This window comes from Mizuhopecten yessoensis, unplaced genomic scaffold, assembly GCF_002113885.1.
Source record: "Mizuhopecten yessoensis strain PY_sf001 unplaced genomic scaffold, ASM211388v2 scaffold10891, whole genome shotgun sequence".
NCBI classification, from domain to species: Eukaryota; Metazoa; Mollusca; class Bivalvia; order Pectinida; family Pectinidae; genus Mizuhopecten; species Mizuhopecten yessoensis.
This window is the reverse complement of record NW_018408773.1, coordinates 343271-367943: the sequence shown is the minus strand read 5'-3', so window position 1 is coordinate 367943 and position 24673 is coordinate 343271. Positions and strand designations below refer to the sequence as shown.

General features: G+C 36.4%; 1 protein-coding gene across 2 annotated transcripts in view; it reads right to left on the bottom strand.

Moving 5' to 3' along the window:
• Positions 1-1538: 1538 nt before the first annotated feature.
• Positions 1539-24673, bottom strand: part of LOC110463359 (ceramide synthase 4-like) — a 40669-nt gene continuing 17534 nt past the window's right edge. Inside the window, exons 3-11 of one of the 2 annotated variants that reach the window (XR_002464385.1) lie at positions 24220-24326; positions 22269-22326; positions 6182-6232; positions 5886-5978; positions 5374-5502; positions 4664-4770; positions 4121-4277; positions 1860-3436; positions 1539-1576 (exon numbers count right to left, since the gene is read on the bottom strand). Coding sequence is in view for 1 of the 2 variants with exons in the window: in XM_021517884.1 (XP_021373559.1) it covers positions 3278-3436; positions 4121-4277; positions 4664-4770; positions 5374-5502; positions 5886-5978; positions 6182-6232; positions 22269-22326; positions 24220-24326 (861 nt within the window). In the remaining variant the exon portion in view is untranslated. Of the gene's footprint in view, positions 1577-1811; positions 3437-4120; positions 4278-4663; positions 4771-5373; positions 5503-5885; positions 5979-6181; positions 6233-22268; positions 22327-24219; positions 24327-24673 lie in introns of those variants that run through there. The other variant, XM_021517884.1, reaches the window with a different exon arrangement.

The window sequence follows — 24673 nt, the reverse complement described above, 5'->3', positions numbered from 1 at the left end:
TTGTGACTTCAAAATTCTACAATCCACCTAAATTTTGATAGTAAATATTGAAAATTGTCACTATTGGTAGCTCCAGGTGTAAGGCTAGTGAACTTGTACACCCAGGGGTCAGGGTATGTTGTTTTTCACTGATTGTCAGTTTAGACAGATTTCACTATGGACTCATTATTATGTAATAATAGGTAATATAAAGATATATATAATATCACACAATTTGTTAACAATGAATTCCAATGATTGATGAGCTATTAGCAGGGACTTCGTATAATACCTGCAACAACTTAAGATTTGTTTTAAATAAAATGTTTACATAAACGTAAATTTTTGTATGGTAGGTCTTCCATTTTTATCCTTGAATTCCATAAAGCAATGTCTAAGGAGCCAGAAAATGAAATAAAACAAACGGCAATTAATATGGACCTAGAAGACTACCAGATTTATATAATAACTATTACAGATTTTATTTCTACTGCAGATACGTTACTACAGATCGTTGATCAGGACGAAACAGGCCTGGAAATTTGAGGAGATTTTCTTTTCAATCTGAGGACATGTGTTGTCATGCTTTCCAGTATAAACATCACATGTAGTGTCAGTACTTTTGTATATTTGCTCCGAGCAGATATCAAATCACAACATATTTCAAAACTTCCAAAAAATTCTACCCTCAAGTATAGACTGCTCTTGACATGACAATGAAACAAATAAAATATTATACAATCACTGGCTGCTAAACAAAGACTGGACCAAACCAGTTTTATTATTGGACCATTAATATTTGTTCTTTCTACCACAGTTATAGTACTCTGAGAAACAATAACAATAATGTTTTTGACCAACTTAATGGTGTTCAGTTAGATAAATAGGGAGAACTATCATTAGTGTCACCTATAGGCTATATTTACAGTACGACAGGACATCAACAAAAACAATCTCATTATGGTTCGTGCAGTGATTAAAGCAGATGAACATGACAATGCTATGAGGTGTGTCAGCTATCACATACACATTTACTTTCATTCTTATTTTATCCGTGAAGATATCATTGAGCCTGGCTATAAAATACAACATAATTGTCTACAAACTTGTTCTCTTCTCGTTAGGTAATACCATATCTCGTATACCATAGCTCGTTAGGTAATACCATAGCTCGTTAGGTAATGCCATATCTTGTATACCATAGCTCGTTAGGTAATACCATAGCTCGTTAGGTAATACCATATCTCGTATACCATTGCTCGTTAGGTAATACCATATCTCGTATACCATAGCTCGTTTGGTAATACCATAGCTCGTTATGTAATACCATATCTTGTTAGGAAATACCATATCTTGTTAGGTAAGACCATATCTCGTATACTATTGCTCGTTAGGTAATAACATAGCTCGTTAGGTCATACCATATCTCGTATAACATAGATCGTTAGGAAATACCATATCTCGTTAGGTCATACCACATATCGTATACCATAGCTTCTTAGGTAATACCATAGCTCATTAGGTAATGCCATATTTTGTATACCATAGCTCGGTAGGTAATACCATAGCTCATTAGGTAATGCCATATCTCGTATACCTTAGCTCTTTAGGTAATCCCTTAGCTGGTAAGTAATGCCATATCTTGTATAACATAGCTCGTTAGGTCATACCACATCTCGTATACCATAGCTTCTTAGGTAATACCATATTTCGTCAGGTAATACCAGAGATCGTATACCATAGATCGTTAGGTAATACCCTATCTCGTATACCATAGCTCGTTCGGTAATACCATAGCTCCTTAGGTAATACCATATCCAGTATACCATTGCTCGTTAGGTCATACCATAGCTCGTATACCATAGCTCGTTTGGTAATACCATAGCTCGTTAGGTAATACCATATCTCGTATACCATAGCTTGTTAGGTAATACCATATCTCTAAAGTATGAAATAGGGCCATTTCTGTTGATCAAATTTTAAACAGTTTGACCCGATTTAATCTTTGATGAACAGGGACCTACTAGTCTGAATGTCTTACTTGACTTGGTAAAGACTTTCAAAAATCTACAGCAGCATTTATTTAAACGAAACCGAAACCTGAATTTGAATTAAAAAGAAGACCAACCGGTCATTTTGCGTAAACAAAAAAGTCCTTCCAGAAAACTTATCGACTAGTTTCTCCTGCTTGTCTATACACACTTCTAAATAAAGCTTTAAAAAGTGGGAACCTTATTGACTAGATTCCTCTGCTCGTCTATACATCAATTAAACTACAGCTTGAACCAACAAAGTTGTACCCCACATTAAAGAACAATATACTCCACTACATGTATACAAATGATAAAAAATAAAGGATTTCATAAACTGAATGGGACAAAATTTGAAACAACAGTATACAACACAATATTTTTTACATAAATTGCAGTAAGCAGATTTCCAATACAGTTGGCTCTAATACAACAATCATTTGTTTCATTAAAAACAACAAATTAATTTGTTTCATTAAAAACAAATGAATTTTGGTTCAGACTATGAAAATCTACAAATAAGGCTTTTTTTGCTCAAGTAATTATCAATCTCCTTTTTTTATATTAAAAAGTTTTTTTGGTTGATTCTCAATAAGTATTTTTTGTCCTGCTAAACTCACAAAAAATTTGATTGATTGCTATCTTTGAGCACCTCCGGCTCTCACTGTATTGGACATTGTGCTTATGAGGACATTGAAGAAAACTTTTTAATTTCTTTTGAGGATTTTGATCTGAGCTGGCATAGAAGACTGTTCATAATTCTATATAGGAAATGAAAAGTTGTGACAAAAACTGTTATTATGATAGGAACACTCTTGGACTATACACTAGGCAAAATCCAAAGGACGATTTTCACAGGAAAAGACCTTGTTATATGTACATATTTCTCCAGAGGTGTGTTCTGGATGTGATCCCCAGGTCCTCGGAGGGAATTATAATGGACAACATCTTTATAAACCTCGGAAGGAATCAATCACACGGTCTTATCAATATCGGGGAGGGTGGAATGGTTATCGCCGGCTATCTGATTATCCTTCACTGGAATGAACGATACAGTGTACTGTACATCCTCCAGTTTCCTGGAGAAACTAACCCAAGGGACACCTGGGTGATCCCCTAGATGATACACTTTCTGTGAAGGTTACGTACATACTAGAGTGTCCACATCAGCTACAACTTAAAATTGGACCAAGTAGTTATCCACAAATCCCAATATGAATTATTTTTGAAGCATTCTCAACGCTCCTGAATACACAACAACATATATCCTATGTCCTCCGTTGTATGAGACCGTCGGCTTTACCAGCGTCGCCATTACCCACGTGAGGCAGAATGGTGTTAAAGTCTTTCATCGAGTCGTTAGCGTTGTCGTCGCTGTTATCCGCCTCATCATCATCCTCTGTGTCACTGCGTACATCCTTCTTCAACTGCGCATGATAAAAAATGTAACCGTTACCAGTACGCCTATTGTAGTACATTCTGTTTAGAGTTGTGTAAACCAGCATGGTCTGGTCAGATGTAACCGTTTCCAGTACGCCTATTGTAGTATATTCTGTTTAGAGTTGTGTAAACTAGCATGATCTGGTCAGATGTAACCGTTACCAGTACACCTATTGTAGTACATTCTGTTTAGAGTTGTGTAAACTAGCATGATCTGGTCAGATGATCAGACTGGTTGCATAAACAAAATGACATCCTTAAAACTATCCAGATCGTAGAAACCCAAACAATCAAAATCATGGAATAAGTAGCCTTGTTGCTTAGAAGTATGACAGACAAACGGACACACCCGTATAAATACTCCCTAGTTTCTCTTAGCTATTGGAATGAAAATGGGCCCAAATTTGTCTTAAGCTTGACCATGACCCTGTGATGACCTGACATTGATAGTAATATGCAAAACAGTTATTGGAAAAGTGTACACTTCAGTTGCTTCATTTAATATCCTGATTACCAGAAATGGTACACAAAAGTTCATTCAGTTGATGTTTCAGTTACCAGTTATGTGCACTGGTGTGTTTTGTGAATAATCTCCAGTGAAAAAAGAAGTAGAATACTATAAGTGTCAAAATAAGTCCCCTGGAAGTAAAGAAAAATATTGTTAGAGTTACCTCCCCTTCTGTGAACTTCTGGAAGGCTATAGAGAGGATGGAGTAGGTCCAGAGGATATGTAATACTTGGAGGAAGAGCAGCAGTCCCAGGAAGATGTTGTGTACCGGGAAGTGATCCACATACTCATGAATCTCCACCATACTGGCGTACAACATTCTACAATTATAATATTACAGATTTAAAGAACACTCTATAATATCGAAAAATAACCTTGATTGAAGAAAAAAAATTAATTTAAAACTAATAACACAAATTATTATGGTTTAAGAATATACCACACAATCTTTAAAATTATCCTGTATCTTTGAAAAATGAAAATTAGACAAACAAGTAGCTCTTGCTGTTCAATTTATCTGGAATATCTTGTTGAAAATAACCCACTAGAATTTTATGATGTTTTTTCCTTATCATGAAACCTTACTCATGTCAAAAAGTATTTGAAATATTTCTCCAAAACTTTCAGATTTATTCCTCAGGCCTAGATCTATGACTGAGTTTGAGCTATGACTGAGTTTGAGATATGACTGAGTTTGAGCGCTTACTTGAAGGGGAAGACGTAGCATCGCGTGAACAGCCACAGGAGGATAAACACACCAAACAGCACCTCACAGAGTGTCTGCTTCTTGCAGTACTTGGCCATTTTTGCACTCTGAAAAATTGAAATTAAAACACCACCTTAATCAATAGTACACTGAAAACATAAAGTGTAACAATTACCGTAGTAAGGGTAAGTTTTACCTCAGTATTCTTTTACAAGTTAAGATAAATCTATAAATTCAACGACAACAATTCCTTGTCAAACACTGCAAACACAGCAATCTTAAAACTATGTATATGGCACTCTCCAATTTCCCTTATTGAGCCCCATTCTTCTGTCCAAAAGGAAAGCCACACCCACTATTTATAAGACATTGAATCCACTTCATCCAGGGAAGCTCAATGGAAAATTTAAGTGTTTTTTTTTCCAAAGAAGTAATTTTTTAAACATGAACGCTTCTTTCCCGTTTTAGGCCCCTCACCTTTGCTCCAGCATAAATCAGTGTTGGTGTTGAGGTGACCCGTACATAAATAAGGACAACACAATGTCATACCTTCCCAATATCCATAGCACTATTGCTAATGCTAGGATTTAGGCACGAATCAACATTTTATACCCAGTCTTTTCCTACCAATTACAATACTGAGATGACTACTGCCAAAGCACCATCAAAGACGGAATGTCTGACTTTGTCATCGTCCCATTATTACTTACTGCCATCCAGTTGTCGGCGACATCGTGTGTGATGACGATCATACAGCCCATACGAGAGAAGTTGATTCCCCAGGAGAATCCCATCAGGGCCAGTGTTATAACGTGGTGAAGTGTCATCTCCATCCAGTCCTGTAACAGACCCAATTCTACTGTAAGTTTCAGACGAACAACAGTTGTATACCAAAAATATTGAACTTATTATATATTTTGATATTTTTCAAGAGTAAGCAGCATGAGCGAAAAATCTGAAATATATACAACGAAGGAGTGAAATGTATTTATTCATCATGAACCCAAGACTTTTCTGTTTCTTAATTTTTTTCTTTAAATGGCTTTCCTTTGACTGCAAGATTTCATTTAAATTTGTTCAGTGGGTTTTTGAGAAGAAGTCAAAAATGATAAAAGCTTATGCAAGACGTACAACGCACAAAGGAATGGCAATAGCTCAAACTAGCAATCATGTGAACTAAAAATGATTAGGACCAATTAAGATGAATGTATAATGTCCTTACCTTTCTCCTGTAATCAAACACTAGTGAGAAGAGAAGGCCCCAGTAGTACCCCATCTCAAGTAAATAGTACCAGTACAGACCATCGGAGATGTGCTGCAACCAAACAAGAAATCATTCACACATTAAATATACCAATGTCACCTCTTGACAACAGTGTATATTTCCGTTTCTAATACTTTTGAGAAATCAGAAGAAGATTAAATCATTTACCCTGAAGACATATTTGAACTCTTCCAATTCCAAGGTTGGAATAGTTTATTATGGAATTACAGAGGTAAATTCAGATGAGAACTTACCTGATAAGGCCAGTCTATGAAACAGTACTTGGTTTCCCAAAACCAGGGTTCCTAGGAGATAAAAACAACTATTAGTAAAACATTGAACAGTGCAAACAAATTTTCTACAAAACAATATCAAAACTCAAGGGTGAATAACTCAAAATAAAATTCAGATTTTTTTAAAAAACCATTCCAGTGTATACTTATTACAGTGGTAGAACTTCATGTGGTTTCAACAGCTTTACATATAATGGGTATCACATCTGTATTATCACATGTAACCTTTTATTGTCTACAATATGTAACCTAAAGTTACATGTTTAACATGTAAATTATAACATTGTTATAATTCAGTAATTTAGTAATCTTATTCTTGCACTTTTGATTGAACTACATACAGTTACTATGTATTCCTTCTATCACCCACATAAATTGCATTTAAATTCATCAATCAAATAATTCAGAAAAGTATTGATAATGTGCTAAGACACAGGTGTTGGAAAAATAAGAACTTAACAGTAAATCTACATGAACGTTAATTTGAACTACTGTCCAACCGTAATAACATTAATGATACGCTTTTTGAATTATTTTACAAAATTGGAGGTGAAACTTATCAATGGATTTTGTTCAACTGATATTTTTCTAAAAATTGTGTCAAAACATAATTTTCTGAAACCACCGAGTAACCTCCTTCAGTGTATATCTTCACAGAGTCAGTGATTTTTAAGTTTTTAAAAAACTATCTAAAAGATTAGCATGAAAAGTGCTAAAATATTATTACTGCTAAAAACCTGTTAATACATACAGACATTTATATAGGTATATATTTACCTTTAAATTTGAACAGAGTTTAAATCAATTCTCAGAAAAGTGTATTTAAGTCTCTTCGTATGGAAATCTGTTTGAAAGGTGGTATCATATATTACATATTTAACTGATGACAACATTACTTGACATGGAACATGGAAACAGGATAAAAGAAATTTACACAAACATAACATACAACATGATACTACAGGGTCGTGTGAGTGGGTATCTGTGTTACCACAGGAACGAGTGAGTGGGTATCTGTGTTACCACAGGAATGGGTGAGTGGGTATCTGTGTTACCACAGGAACGAGTGAGTGGGTATCTGTGTTGCCACAGGAACGAGTGAGTGGGTATCTGTGTGACAACAGGAACGGGTGAGTGGGTATCTGTGTTATCCCAGGAACGGGTGAGTGGGTATCTGTGTTACCACAGGAACGAGTGAGTGGGTATCTGTGTTACAACAGGAACGGGTGAGTGGGTATCTGTTTTACCACAGGAACTAGTGAGTGGGTATCTGTGCTAACACAGGAACGGGTTAGTGGGTATCTGTGTTACCCCAGGAACGGATGAGTGGGTATCTGTGTTATCCCAGGAACGGGTGAGTGGGTATCTGTGTTACCCCAGGAGTGCGTTCCTATTTCACCCACATGCCAGTACATTCATTTATTCATTTAAATACATACAAACAATTAGAGCATGCAAAAAAAAGATTTCAATAAGATACTGAATTCCTAGTTAAAAATAAGTAAATAAATGATTGACTTAAAACTCATCTCCTTTGATATTTAATATCTGAATAACACTGAAGAGAAGAAGGGTATCTTTTTAAGATTTGATGAGACTTATTAATTAATTGATCAATTTCTTGTTGATAGATATATATATATCTTCTCTGTCTGTTACATGTGAGGGTCAGATGGAGGATCCTAATGTACTAACTGATGTCACTATTCATTCCCGTCACCTCCAGTTAGCAGGGATATCGGAGGTCTGGATCCCGATATACCAGAACATATGAAAGCAGATTTAGATCAATTTATACCTTCCTGTTTGGGTCTCATCACTATTCTGATGCATAATAGGGTGTAGGGTAGCATGTACATACAACAAAGAAGACAACCCTATTTTCTATCATCAGCTTTTAAGTAAATCTGGGTTGGTCAGTCTGGTCTGATCATGTTGAATATGTATGTTTTTCATTCCCTGAAAGTTGCACACTTTGGAGCAATTTTCTTGAGATAACATAGAAGCTATACAGATGTTGTAGATGACTATTTATTCTGAGAGTCAGGATTGATGCCTGTAGCTGCAGTATATTGTAAACACATGTCTCCCTATTGGTAGCTAGTGTAGGTTAGTAGTTTTGTGTACCAGCATGACGTAACACCTATACAAATCAATTTCCTGTAAATTCTATCACATATGGATCATCCTTCTATAGTATGGCTGTAATAAACATGTTATTGTGGCATTATTGATATATTTAAATTAATCTTCCAAGTTATCTATATCTAAAAGGTATAAATATTTTGCTTATTCAAAGCACAGATGAGGATTTTGAAATTGAGCTCATGCTCCTCAAAAACCACGCAAAGTTTAGACCCATTTATCTTTTTTCTTTTTGAGAAACTCCTTTTGATATACAATTTTGAAATAGCCACATAATTTCAGCAGTAATATTTTCTTCTTTTTTATATATATAAACATTCTAAAAAACATAATTTATGATAAATTGCGCAAGTCAGATCCACAGAAAAATGATTACACCTTATGATAGCCCAATTAGTAATCTACACCTACATAATACTTATAAGTACATTGTTCAGGTTTATGATGCATACAGCCTAACCATAACAGTATTGACAAGTCTGGATCTCAAATATATTCACCATCAATTCTGCTGAAAAATTCCATGGAATAGTCAATACCTGGGACACACTCAAGAGCAATTTCTAAATGACTGGATTGTTTTTTCAGGAAAGAGAAATAATAACACTAGTATGTAAAACAAGAGCACCGCAAACGGATGCATAATACGCCCGTCTGACCCTATCCAATGATTCTTTGTTTGTTTGATATTTAAAGTACCTTTAGGTAGCCAGTGTCATGTCTATGTGATAACAAGAGGCCCATGGGCCTTAACGGTCACCTGAGTCTATAGTATTTATTTTTGTTGTTGAAATATGTACCAATTTGAGTAAAAAATAGTATAATGTTAACTTAACTTTGTCAGGACCATGAGCTGATCATTCCTAGACCAATTTTAAGTGAGATCGGCCTATTAGAACTTAGTAGCAAAATAGCGGCCATGGCAGCCAAATTGTATTTCTGATTGACCCGAAAAATAACAACACTTTGTCAGGACCATGATTCGATCATTCCTACAAAGTTTCAGTTCAATCGGCCAAGTAGATCTTTACTTTAAGTTTGAAATAGTTTACCAAAATGGCAGCTGTGGTGGCCATATTGGATTTCTGATCGACCTGAAAAATAACAACACTTTGTCAGGACCATGAGTCAATCATTCCTACAAAGTTTCAGTTCAATCGGCCTAGCAGAACTTGACTTTAAGTTTGAAATATGTTTTCAAAATGGTGGCCGTGGCGGCCATATTGGATTTATGATTGACCTGAAAAATAACAACACTTTGTCAGGACCATGAGTCGATCATTCCTACAAACTTTAAGTTCAATCGGTCCAGCAGAACTTGACTTTAAGTTTGAAATAGGTTTTCAAAATGGCGGCCGTGGTGGCCATATTGGATTTCTGATCGACCCAAAAAATAACAACACTTTGTCAGGACCATGAGGCGATCATTCCTACCAACTTTCAGTTCAATCGGTCCAGCAGAACTTGACTTTAAGTTTGAAATAGGTTTTCAAAATGGTGGCCGTGGCGGCCATATTGGATTTCTGATCGACCCGAAAAATAACAACACTTTGTCAGGACCATGAGGCGATCATTCCTACCAACTTTCAGTTCAATCGGCCCAGCAGAACTTGACTTTAAGTTTGAAATGTAAAATGTTAACGGACGACGGACGACGGACGACGACGGACGAAAACGGATAGCAATAGGTCACTTGAGCTAAAGCTCAGGTGACCTAAAAATGCTTGCACTGATGTTTTTGTTACCAAGAGTGATTGTCATCACTGTAATGTTCACATTTATGGAATTGGTTCTTTGCTAATGTACTCTGCCTAATGCCTTTTAATCAGGGCATACAGTAGACCATTGAGAGTATGTTTTTGACTCCCCTTAATTTGATTTGACTTGTGGGTTTATAGGGACATGTCTACCATAATTGGCTACGTATATACAATTTACAAAAATTGGAATTATTTTCCCAAATAAAATCCATATTGTCCTTGTTAGACCCCACATGAACATCCATGCCAAAAATTAGGACAATAACACATGATCTGACTGAATTGTAGACCACTGAAAAACTTGCACCAAACCTTGAACCGGACGGACGGAGACGCTATACCATAATACCCCTGTCGAATTTCGACCGGCGTATAAAAAGCATGTACTTATTCACAACAGAAAATATTCATAAAGTTACCCTTCAACTTATTTATCAGCATCATATAGATGATATAAATCTCACGAGTGTCGCAACAGCATATATATATATATGTAAACAAGTGTACAAAAAATATTACAGTATTCTGTTTCAGTTGTGAACTATATATAAGTTATCCATATTATTAAATATAATGGGTTACAAAATATTTAGCAACTAGAAATATGTCAGAATGACATGAAAGTCACCCCATCATTCTGTATGATCATTTTTCCGATAAATCATTGACCAAGCTACAACGGATATATTTCCACCTGTCAATCAAAATAGTAAACAATTACCAGGTGTAAATACATACATGCTGTTGAGGTAGCCATGGCAACACAGGGATTTAATAGGAAAGCATGTCGCAAATATAACGTTAGCGTTGACAGACACCTCAAATAGGGGGAGATCTGCGCGCTGACACGTCACCTGGCATGGGCAGAACAGGTAATTGGAATATAACGATGTTGTTTTCACAACAATAAGTTTCAGAAAAGATTCAATTTTTTATACGGATAAATCTTCTACTATTTTTTGTTATGAAATACACTTTTCCAAGTAGTTTTCTGACTGAATCGGTCATCGATATCGGCAGAATGTGTACTGTACGCTTAAAGGCAGTCACTCCGACGAGGACCACCAACAGCCGAATTCGCAAGACATGAAGAACACCAAACAATTGTGATATCATCAATTCTCCTTCGAAAAGAAAAGATCGGAATGTATTTGGCTGGTTTGAACCCGTTGATATTTAATTTTCAAACTCAAACTTTTATCATTATCGGTTCAATTTGCATGGATGTCACTATAAATTCCTGCCGGTTAATAGTATCATGCAACTTCGACTCTTTGCGGTACATAAACTTGCTTACTTCGCCACTTTACCCGTGTCTTTTTGACACATTCCTACGGACAAGATTGAAGAGTTCAGCAAGATTTTACCCAAGAACGACATTTTAACCACAGAGTAATAAATCCGATGCAATTCTTCGTTATGTTTCCCGATACGTGGTATTTATCAATTCACAAGGTAACGTCCTGAAAAGTTGAGCCTACTTTACTCGAGTTTATTTATCCGATTCTATAGTATTATATGACTTAAACTTGCAACTTTTCGTAATAGTTAAATTGCCAATGCAATCGGGGATTACTCAACGAAATTTAGCAGTTGTATTGCTGTTAGCATATATCAAAACATTTCCGAAAATCCTCGAAAAATTTACGAGAAATGGTCGCGACCAAGGACTGGTTTTGGATTGTTCTTGAGAATCGTGTACACCCCTTTCTTGACACTTCATTTTCCCCTTAAGAAAGTGCGCACTATACGCAAATATTAACGGTAGTCGTTGGTCAGACATAAAATATCTAAATCAGTCAATAGCAATTTATGATACGACAGTTTACCCCTTCGGGAACCTCAAAGTTGCCTGATTCATACTCGGAACATCTTTAGGTTATATCTAATTCCAGTGGGGAATTTGGAATGCCTTTAGGTTTTATGCTATTCCTGTTTAAAAAGGAAATCGATATCTGAGTTATCCAAGAGCTTGTAATTAGCGCCTGGTATATTCCGACAGAAGCAAGATACACAACAGCCCTCCTAACAAAGGTCAAAATCTGGGACTGAAACCAAAATTAATAGTCCCCACTGGGGTTCCCCCAGGGGTGACTAATGAAAAACAAATAGGGGTGTATGCTACCCTAATGTGACATGAGCCTCCTTTACAGAAGAGCTACAAACTAAGAAATTTGTTATCTATCTCCTTTGCTAAAAAGTTCAAAACTAAGAAATCTGGTTTCTATCTCCTTTATGAAAGAGTTCGTAACTAAGAAATCTGGTTTCTATCTCCTTAATGAAAGAGTTTGTAACTAAGAAATCTGGTTTCTATCTCCTTTATTAAAGAGTTCGTAACTAAGAAATCTGGTTTCTATCTCCTTTATGAAAGAGTTCATAACTAAGAAATCTTTGATGAGTAGCAGTTTGGATGTGCTCAGTTTATGACATAATTGAGTTTATGACATAATTGAGTTGATGACATAATTGAAAAGTACATAAGTATGCGAGCATTGATTCAAATGTTAAGATGATGCCAGTTTTCAAAAGTAAAGGGTGTTAATTCTGAAATATAAAGTGTAAGGTAGCATCCTTATCCTTTTTAAATGTACACCTGCACTGTGATTTCTTTAGCATTATATGAGCGATGAGCTTCATATAATGTATAGAACTTAATATAAAGAAAGGCAAGCTGAATGTGATAATAGAAAGCGCCATTTCTTCAGTAACAGTACAGAAGCTGGATTTTGATCTTTGACAGTCCACGCCACCAGATTCATTAAGTCAGTAGCTAGTATAGCTAAAATTAACTAATGCTGACTACATTTACAATAAGCTTCAAATGAAAATGTTGTGTCCTTGTTTTCCAGGTTTTTAATTACAATTGATATCTGACTAGGAAATACAATGCTATAACATAGGTTCATTAAGATGTAATGACAGAAATCTAACCCATTTTACATCACCATGCCATGCCTAGATCTAAGTCTCATTCCAAAAAAAAGATAAAAACTTTAAAATGCCTCGCATGCACATCCAATCCCAAGAGAGTGTAATGTTTTAAAATTAGCTCCTAAATTTTCAAACATAACTTTCACCTGAGTAACATTTAACTCTTTCCCTCCTTTAGTTTTATTTATAATTTGTAATCTGGTCTTTTTCACAACTGTCTGTTAACTAATTTGTAAATCTATTTTTTTTTTTGTCACTCAATTTTAACATTTTGTATATATAGATAAGTACAAAGATTAATAAACCCCATTTTCTTACCTTTAAATTCTATGGGTGTTTTCTCCATAATATTTTATCTCCACTCAATGCTTTTCAGATTAGATTCAATGTGTGAAGGTGTAAATAGCTTCTTTTTTAATTTCCTCAATGAAATCATTTTATTTTAACAACTACTGGATTACCTCCCTTGATTTTGACAATTGGATACTTTATTGGTTCCGACACTCTGACCATTGATTGACCTAGTAGGGTGATCCTGTTTTCTGGTAAGTCTTGGCAAAAACGTTCAAGCTGCTAATGGGCCAGTCGGACTATTTACCAGTATGTCATAACTAAGCTTTATACTCTGTTGCAACTAATATCATGATGGAAGAATCCCTTCCCATTAGTTTATATTAAGGATAAAGTTATCTGCAACTGATATGATGTTCCACTCTAGGTAACGAAATAATACATGGGAAGTTTATGAAGTTATATGAATTTTCTTTCCTCCTGTAATTAAGGAAGCTACTGAATTGGGATAAAAGCATATTGTCTCTTTATTTCAGCCAGATTTTCACTACGATAATAATTGATATTTCAAATCACTTAAAGACGTTTTGAATTAGCATCTCCAAAAACTGTACAACACTTACATATACTCAAAAGAGGAATATCAGAGACAATCCTAATTTTTATCAAATTAAAAAAAAATCAATGTTACCACAGACTTAGATAACTCTGATGTTACATAATTTCTGAAGTCAAAAAGCTTTATGAAAATAACTCAGCTTGTATCCTATTAGACATACACGTAAACTGAATCCTCTTTAGATAGGACTATTGAAGTGTACGCAAGGTAAAAGTAAGAACGAAGTTGAAGTTATACAAAACTATTTAATATCCGTCTGCAAAAACCTTTTATTTATTTGATATTTTTAGAAGCTATTTAAAACATTACACACTCCAGTGTACAACTCTAAATCTTTAACAATTTCCCAAAAAACCCCAAATATGACTCATCATCCATGATTTACCTGGTGGGTAACTTTATAGAGGTTGTATCTAGAAACAGATCAATTAACAGTATTACCAGAAATAATTACACCTAACCAAATCTACCTGTCTAAAAATGCTTACAGAATTCAGGATCCCCATACCATTGCCAATCACTGTAAATAAGGATTAGTAACTGGGCCTTTTTCCAGCTTTGATACATCATTTCTGAAAGGATTTTGATGAGAAAATAATAAAGATGAAATAAATACATATAATCTACAAAGTTTTAGTGAAAATTCAGCTAGCTAGACTGGGATTCGAACCCTGACCTCAAGATCGTTTTACTATAGTCATATTATCTCTCTAACTGACTAAGCTATACCCAGTCAACAGAGGAACCCTGACCTCAAGATCGTTTTACTATAGTCATATTATCTCTCTAACTGACTATGCTATACCCAGTCAACAGAGGAACCCTGACCTCAAGATCGTTTTACTATAGTTATATTATCTCGCTAACTGACTAAGCTATACCCAGTCAACAGAGGAACCCTGACCTCCAGATCGTTTTACTATAGTTATACTATCTCTCTAACAGACTTAGCTATACCCAGTCAACAGAGGAACCCTGACAACCAGATCGTTTTACTATAGTTATACTATCTCTCTAACTGACTTAGCTATACCCAGTCAACAGAGGAACCCTGACCTCCAGATCGTTTTACTATCGTTATACTATCTCTCTAACTGACTAAGCTACCCAGACAACAGAGGAATTAACCCTGACCTCCAGATCGTTTGACTATAGTTATACTATCTCTCTAACTGACTAAGCTGCCCAGTCAACAGAGGAACCCTGACCTCCAGATCGTTTTACTATAGTTAAATTATCTCTCTAACTGAGTTATACTATCTCTCTGACTGACTAAGCTACCCAATCAACAGAGAAACCCTGACCTCCAGATCCTATTACTATAGTTATACTATATGTAACTGACTAAGCTATACACAGTCAACAGAGGAACCTTGCCAGTCAACAGAGGAACCTTGCCAGTCAACAGAGGAACCTTGACCTCCAGATAGTTTTACTATAGCTATATTATCTCTCTAACTCACTAAGCTACCCAGTCAACGGAGGAACCCTGACCTCCAGATTGTTTTACTATAGTTATACTATATGTAACTGACTAAGCTATACACAGTCAACAGAGGAACCCTTACCTCCAGATCGTTTTACTACAGTTATACTATCTCTCTAACAGACTAAGCTGCCCAGTCAACAGATAAACCCTGACCCCCAGATCGTTTTCCTATAGTTATACTATCTATCTAACTGACTAAGCTACCCAATCAACAGAGAAACCCTGACCTCCAGATAGTTTTACTACAGCTATATTATCTCTCTGACTGACTAAGCTGCCCAGTCAGTTAGAGAGATAGTAAAACTATAGTCAAACGATCTGGAGGTCAGGCTTCGTCTGTTGACTGGGCAGCATAGTCAGTTAGAGAGATCGTTTGACTATAGTTTTACTATCTCTCTAACTGAGTTATACTATCTCTCTAACTGAGTTATACTATCTCTCTAACTGACTAAGCTATACCCAGTCAACAGAGGAACCTTGACCTCCAGATAGTTTTACTACAGCTATATTATCTCTCTAACTGACTAAGCTACCCAGTCAACAGAGGACCCCTGACCTCCAGATCGTTTTACTATAGTTATACTATCTCTCTAACTGACTAAGCTATACCCAGTCAACAGAGGAACCCTGACCTCCAGATAGTTTTACTATAGCTATATTATCTCTCTAACTGACTAAGCTACCCAGTCAACAGAGAAACCCTGACCTCCAGATCGTTTCACTATAGCTATACTATCTCTTTAACTAACTAAGCTACCCAGTCAACAGAGAAACCCTGACCGCCAGATCGTTTTACTATAGTTATCCTATCTCTCTAACTGACTAAGCTATACACAGTCAACAAAGGAACCCTGAACTCAAGATCGTTTTACTATAGCTATATTATCTATCTAACTGACTAAGCTATACCAAGTCAACAGAGGAACCCTGACCTTCAGATCGTTTTACTATAGCTATCCTATCTCTTTAACTGACTAAGCTACCCAGTCAACAAAGGAACACTGACTTCCAGATTGTTTTACTATAGCTATATTATCTATCTAACTGACTAAGCTACCCAGTCAACAGAGAAACCCTGACCTCCAGATCGTTTCACTATAGTTATACTATCTCTCTAAATGACTAAGCTATACCCAGTCAATAGTGGAACCCTGACCTCCAGATCGTTTCACTATAGCTATACTATCTCTTTAACTGACTAAGCTCCCCAGTCAACAGAGGAACCCTGGCCTCCAGATCGTTTTTCTATAGTTATTCTATCTCTCTAACTGACTAAGCTTCCCAGCCAACAGAGGAACCCTGACCTCAAGATCGTTTTACTATAGTTATCCTATCTCTCTAACTGACTAAGCTTCCCAGCCAACAGAGGAACCCTGACCTCCAGATCATTTTACTATCGTTATACTATCTCTCTAACTGACTAACCTACCCAGTCACCAGAGAAACCCTGACCTCCAGATCGTTTCACTATAGCTATACTATCTCTTTAACTGACTAAGCTACCCAGTCAAGAGAGGAACCCTGACCTCCAGATCGTGTTACTATAGTTATACTATCTCTAACTGACTAAGCTATACTCAGTAAACAGAAGAATCCTGACCTGACAGTGCTACAGTTCTATCAAAAACCAAATTACTGACTAAGCTATACCCAGTCAATAGTGGAACCCTGACCTCCAGATCGTGTTACTATAGTTATACTATCTCTAACTGACTAAGCTATACACAGTCAACAAAGGAACCCTGAACTCCAGATCGTTTTACTATAGTTGTACTATCTCTCTAACTGACTAGGCTACCCAGTCAACAGAGAAACCCTGACCTCCAGATCGTTTCACTATAGCTATACTATCTCTTTAACTGACTAAGCTACCCAGTCAAGAGAGGAACCCTGACCTCCAGATCATTTTACTATCGTTATACTATCTCTCTAACTGACTTATCTATACCCAGTCAACAGAGGTACCTTGACCTTCAGATCGTTTTACTATAGCTATACTATCTCTCTAACTGACTAAGCTACCCAGTCAACAAAGGAACCCTGACTTCCAGATTGTTTTACTATAGCTATACTATCTCTCTAACTGACTAAGCTACTCAGTCAACAGAGGAACCTTGACCTTCAGATCGTTTTACTATAGCTATATTATCTCTCTAACTGACTTAGCTATACCCAGTCAACAGAGGTACCTTGACCTTCAGATCGTTTTACTATAGTTATATTATCTCTCTTACTGACTAAGCTACCCAGTCAACAGAGGAACCCTGACCTCCAGATTGTTTTACTATAGTTAAACTATCTCTCTAACTAACTAAGCTATACCCAGTCAACAGAGGAACCTTGACCTTCAGATCGTTTTACTATAGTTAAATTATCTCTCTAACTGACTAAGCTATACCAAGTCAACAGAGGAACCCTGACCTCCAGATCGTTTTACTAAAGTTATACTATCTCTCTAACTGACTAAGCTATACCCAGTCAACAGAGGAACCCTGACCTTCAGATCGTTTTACTAAAGTTATACTATCTCTAACTGACTAAGCTATACCCAGTCAACAGAGGAACCCTGACCACCAGATTGTTTTACTATAGCTATACTATCTCTAACTGACTTAGCTATACCCAGTCAACAGAGGAACCCTGACCTTCAGATCGTTTTACTATAGCTATACTATCTCTCTAACTGACTAAGCTACCCAGTTAACAGAGGAACCCTGACCTTCAGATCGTTTTACTAAAGTTATACTATCTCTAACTGACTAAGCTATACCCAGTCAACAGAGGAACCCTGACCTCCAGATTGTTTTACTATAGCTATACTTTCTCTCTAACTGACTAAGCTACCCAGTCAACAGAGGAACCCTGACCTTCAGATCGTTTTACTATTGCTATACTATCTCTCTAACTGACTAAGCTACCCAGTCAACAGAGGAACCCTGACCTCCAGATCGTTTTACTATAGCTATACTATCTCTCTAACTGACTTAAGCTACTCAGACAACAGAGGAACCCTGACCTCCAGATCGTTTTACTATAGCTATACTATCTCTCTAACTGACTTAGCTACCCAGTCAACAGAGGAACCCTGACCTTCAGATCGTTTTACTATAGTTATACTATCTCTAACTGACTAAGCTATACCCAGTCAATAGAGGAACCCTGACCTCAAGATTGTTTTACTATAGTTATACTATCTCTCTAACTGACAAAGCTATACCCAGTCAATAGAGGAACCTTGACCTCCAGATCGTTTTACTATAGTTATATTATCTCTCTAACTGACTAAGCTACTCAGTCAACAGAGGAACCCTGACGTCCAGATCGTTTTACTATAGTTAAACTATCTCTCTAACTGACTAAGCTACCCAGTCAACAAAGGAACCCTGACCTTCAGATCGTTTTACTATAGCTATACTATCTCTCTAACTAACTAAGCTATCCAGTCAACAGAGGAACCTTGACCTTCAGATCGTTTTACTATAGTTATACTATCTCTCTAACTGACTTAGCTATACCCAGTCAACAGAGGAACCCTGACCTCCAGATCGTTTTACTCAAGTTATACTATCTCTAACTGACTAAGCTACCCAGTCAACAGAGGAACCCTGACCTCCAGATCGTTTTACTATCGTTATACTATCTCTCTAACTGACTAAGCTACCCAGACAACAGAGGAACCCTGACAACCAGATCGTTTTACTATAGTTATACTATCTCTCTAACTGACTAAGCTTCCCAGACAACAGAGGAGCCCTGACACCCAGATCGTTTTACTATAGTTATACTATCTCACTAACTGACTAATATACCCAGTCAACAGAAGAACCCTGACCTTCAGATCGTTTTACTATAGTTATACTACCTCTCTAACTGACTAAGCTATACTCAGTAAACAGAAGAATCCTGACCTGACAGTGCTACAGTTCTCTATACCCAGTCAACAGAGGAACCCTGACCTCCAGATCGTTTTACTATAGTTATACTATCTCTCTAACTGACTAATATACCCAGTCAACAGAAGAACCCTGACCTTCAGATCGTTTTACTATAGTTATACTATCTCTCTAACTGACTAAGCTATACTCAGTAAACAGAAGAATCCTGACCTGACAGTGCTACAGTTCTATCAAAAACCAAATTAAGGGGAGGATACTGTACATACCAACAAGAGGCCCAGAGGGCCTGTATCGCTCATCTGAATATGTTTAAAATAATTGGTATGAAGTAAAGATATAGCACTCCATGGTAGGTGCTGTAAGTACATATAAAATTTCAGAAAAATCCATCCAGTACTTGAGATATAACAAATTTCAAACAGAGCCCCACCCCTATGCCCCTAGGGGGGTCATACCCACCGTTTATACAAAATTGAGTCTCCTTGGCCAAAGGATGCTCCAGACTAAATAAGGATAAAATCCCTTAATCACGATGGTCGAAGAAGGATTTTAAAGTTTACCTCTATTTCTCCTATTGGACCCCGCCCTTCTGCCCCCTGGGAGACCACATCCACTGCTTATACAAAGTTGAGTCCCCTTGGCCCAAGGATGCTCCAGACTAAATTAGGATAAAATCCCTTAATCACGATGGTAGAAAAGGGATTTTAAAGGTTTTACCTCTATTTCCCCTATTCGCCCCCGGCCCTCTGCCCCAAGGGGGGCCACACCCACCATTTATACAAAATTGAGTCCCCTTGGCCCAAGGATGCTCCAGACTTAATAAGGATAAAGTTCCTTAATCCCTAGGGTAGGAGAAGGATTTTAAAGGTTTTACCTCTATTTCCCCTATTCGGCCCCGGCCCTCTGCCCCAAGGGGGGCCACACCCACCATTTATACAAAATTGAGTCCCCTTGGCCCAAGGATGCTCCAGACTTAATTAGGATAAAATCCCTTAATCCTTGGGCCCCACCCCTCTGCCCCCAGGGGGGGCACACCCACCATTTATACAAAATTGAGTCCCCTTGGCCTAAGGATGCTCGAAACCAAATTTAGTCAAAATCTACCTAGCCGTTCAGGACTAGTAGCATTTTAAAGGAAAAGTTGACAGACGGACGCTGCGGTAAAAACTAAAGTGCAGTGGGACAGGGACCCTTAACCCATTCACCCGTAAAGACGCATTTGAGCTCTTCCAATTCAAAGGTTGAAATAGTTCATTACGAAATTTCAGGGGTGAATGAGTCAAGAGAGAAATCATTCCACTTCCACAAAGAATCATTTTTCTGTCTTAACATTTTTTTCTCAACTAAAGATGTATTAAATATGTTAAATCAGGATCATGTTCAAATCCTGTGATCATGACTCAACATTTAAAAGTCCAGCATTTTAACTAATCAGAATCTCAACTAACACCACACCTTCGAGTCATGAACACTCCTCAGCCTAATTCATGATCTTCTCCTTGTTTGAATCAATATCATGTCTTCCCTAATAGTAAATTTATGCAAGGATTTTTTTTTTAAATATGAAGATAGCAAACCAAAGTAAGATATATTTAATTTGATCACATGTAATCCATTGTCATCAAGGTTCAAAAAAAGCACCAACTGATGTATCTATAAAACAAAGCTAGCATGATTAACACAACCTGAACATGTGTCTAGATCTATCAATAAGAAACCAACAGCTACATATAATTAGCATTCACTACTATTCTTGTACTCAAATTATACATGCAAGTAAAATCTTACATGGATATCTATTTTCACCCAATCTTGCATGTTCACAACTCTCTTGCCAACAAGATAAGCTCAACACAAGGGCAGTTCTAGGTCTATCCTCTGCTAGTATTCTCCCCACCTTTTTTTGTTAAAAAAGACCCTGAAATCAACTAAAACACTAATCAAAACTAATGCCGATTGTTACGGAAATTGTTTGAAGTATTTCTGCTGATAAGAATTTTCAGCATATTTAAGCTATATTTTAAATCCTAGATCTGCCCCAGTAACAACTAGAAGAAATCAAGTAAAAGTACAATCTAAAGCTTGGTTGAGTACACAAATATAGATATAAATATGAACCAGAAGAGCGGGTAACTCTGTGTATATATATATGTGTGTGTGTGGTTGGTGTGTGTGTCGTTATCACTTGAGCAAGTGATGCGGTTCCTGTATAGAGCAGTATAAAGCATGGAGTGACTACAGGACTTTTTCTATCAATTCATGAAAACAGAATTTCAAATTTTAGAATGGGATTTTACATGACCCTTTGTTTTGGAAAAACAAACATTGTACAAATTTATTTCATTCATATTTCAATCTTTATAGTATTATTTATTTTCAATCTTTACTATATTATTGTAAATATTTCCCCAACTTGGGTTATTCAAGTATACAGTTTAAACTTATTCACCCCTAAAGTTTCATAATGAACGATTCCAACCTTTGAATTGGAAGAGTTCAAATGTGTATCCAGGGGTGAATGAGTTCAGGCCTATCTAATCCAGATGTTGTATAATCTGGATAACCATTCACTAAAACCCTATCAAAGTGAACCTAAACTTCTATGTAAATTGAACCTTTGTAATTGAAATACCTGTGTATTCTGGACGAGAAATCGGTTCTAAAAGTGTTAGTTTAGACCGGTGTTCATTGTACAAACAATTTAATATGGAAGTGATTACAAAAGATTGGAGTTAGTGAAATTGGTCTTTTTGTTAGAATCTCATCTTGGCATAGAAAAAGCCCTGTGGCAGCAACTAAAAGTTAAGATACTGAAAGAGTGTGTTTAGCGAGAGTGTTAATATAACTGACAGGTCTCCAACACACTGGTTACAATGGGGATGTTAGGTGTCCTTACGTCTACTTGTTGTATACTTACATCCCACAGAATGTAAACTCCATACACAAACACAGACCCGTAAAACAGGAAATTCCAGCTGTGAAAAGAACAAATACAAATATTAGTCAGTCAACAGAAATAACTTAAAACATATTGAATCAAAAAAACTTATCTGGTCACCAAGTCAATATGAAATATTTCTAGACAAGAAAAAAAGATACAGTGATTTTAATTTGAACTTTGAGATAAATATCTTATTAAACATTAAACATGATATTGATATTGCTTATACCTGGAAGATTTCACCTACTTAAATGCCCCCCTCCAGCTTGAAATGTCTCNCCCCTCAACTTGAATGTCTCCCCCACCAACCTGAATTCATTTCTCCCTTACTTGAATTTCCCTCAACCCGATTTCAAATGTATCCAAAAATTAAATGTGCCCTCCTCCCGACTTGAATGTCTCCTCCCCCAAATATGAATGCTTCCTCAAACTTGAATGCCCCTCCCCTTACTTGAATTTCTATCACACTTGGAATATCTCATCCTAAATAAATGGGAATCGAGTTAAACTGGTTTATCATTTATACCAGTAGGACTTTACAATGTCATTGCTAAAAGCTGATGCTTTGTAATCCATATAGCTTCTGAAATATATTTGATGAGTGATACCTCTGCAAAATTCCATATCATTTTTTTATGAATGTTTGTGCACATAAGTATTGATCATACATACATATGCTTTATATAGCATATATCACACTTATAAAACAATGTATCTGATCCAAACATGATGGCAGGGTTTGCTATACATTCCCCCGAGGCTGGCAGACTAAGGCCGAGCCAGGGGAGGTGTTAGGTACAAGTGGGCAGGCCACTAGACACTAGTCTGAAATGTACTGTTCAACAATCAATATAACGTTCATGAGAAATGTTCAGGAGTTGTTAACTTTTATCAGGCCAAACCTAAAAAGCATATGTTTCTTGTACACTGACAAATTACTTAAGCACCAGATATTTTATTTAAATCAAAAATGTTTTAAAAAATAATAAATGCAAATAGTGTCAATGAGAAAATAAAATCTCAGGACCATTTTTCTATATGTAAATCAGTTGGATAAGGAAACAATTAATTTGATGTGGATAGCCTTAATGTTGTACTTCCTTATCTGTTATTGGGTTTTGTTAAATATTTATTTGTAAACCCATAATGTTAACTCTAACATCAAAACAAAGAAGAATCAATTGTACATAAATACAAACTGATAACCAGGAACTCAAAAACAAATCAAAAGACAGGTTCTTCATCTGAAATTAAAATGACAACAGATTCTAAACTAGAAATTCAATTTCAAGAAAAATATGCAACAAATCTTCATTCCAAATATTTTTTTTTTTTTTTTTTAGATTTGTTTTACTCTGTTACCAACATTTGGTGAAATAAAATGATATTATTAACAAAATGTCAAAATCCTTTTTAACACAATTTTTTCAGTGCTTTCAAACATTAAATCAAGGATGGTTGGCTGTAGATTAAATTTTAAGATAATTGAAGCTTAAAATAGATTTTGGTTGGCATTTAGAACAAATTTTGAATGCAATTTATTGTAATTAAATGTGTGTTATACAAGTATTTACGTAAGGTAGCCCACACATTAAGTGTAACGAAAACATAACGAGAGTATCACGGGGCGGAACAATATACTTCCGTCCAATCCCAGGCACAAACTTTGTTCAACTCCAAAGCCTTTGACTTGGTATAATATGAATATTGAACAACTTTCCACTGAATTTGGTGATATCCTGTGGAAAACCAAAGTGTGGACAGATGCTCCCCATAATAACACATTTGGTAAAACAAAGGCCCTGAAGAATGATCTCAAGGTGCTCTGTAATTCTACATGATGGTTTGTTGTACATTGAGAATACGCAATTTGGGGTTGTACATACTTACTTGCCGATACTACGCTTCTCTCGTTATAACTACTAACCTGCATTCACAAAACTTCTGCATATTACCGGGGGCGCCCTGTTGTCTCCGCACTCGAAACCATCTCTGTATCTCTCGTTCAGTTAAACTGGTTTTCTTTACCATGCTCTGCAAGGATATATTTGCAAAAGATATATTTTGATACCATTGTAGATTATAAGATTTTAAAGGCTGAGGGGACACTTAGTAATCAAAGGACCATAACTCTGCATATTAATGGGGCACAAGACCTGATTACAGTGTGCAATAATCCCCCCTCCAAAGAGGTACTTGCATACAAATGCATAAGATTTGGCTTTATGTCAGAAAAAGATGCACATATGCAAACCTGACCCGTGGAAGTACCAGTAGGGGATGGAAAATTCGCACGTTTCACAAATATTAAATCAATTGTACTTTCCATGTTGCTGCTATTGTTATTTCAGGGCTCACCATATATGCATGGCAAGAAGCCA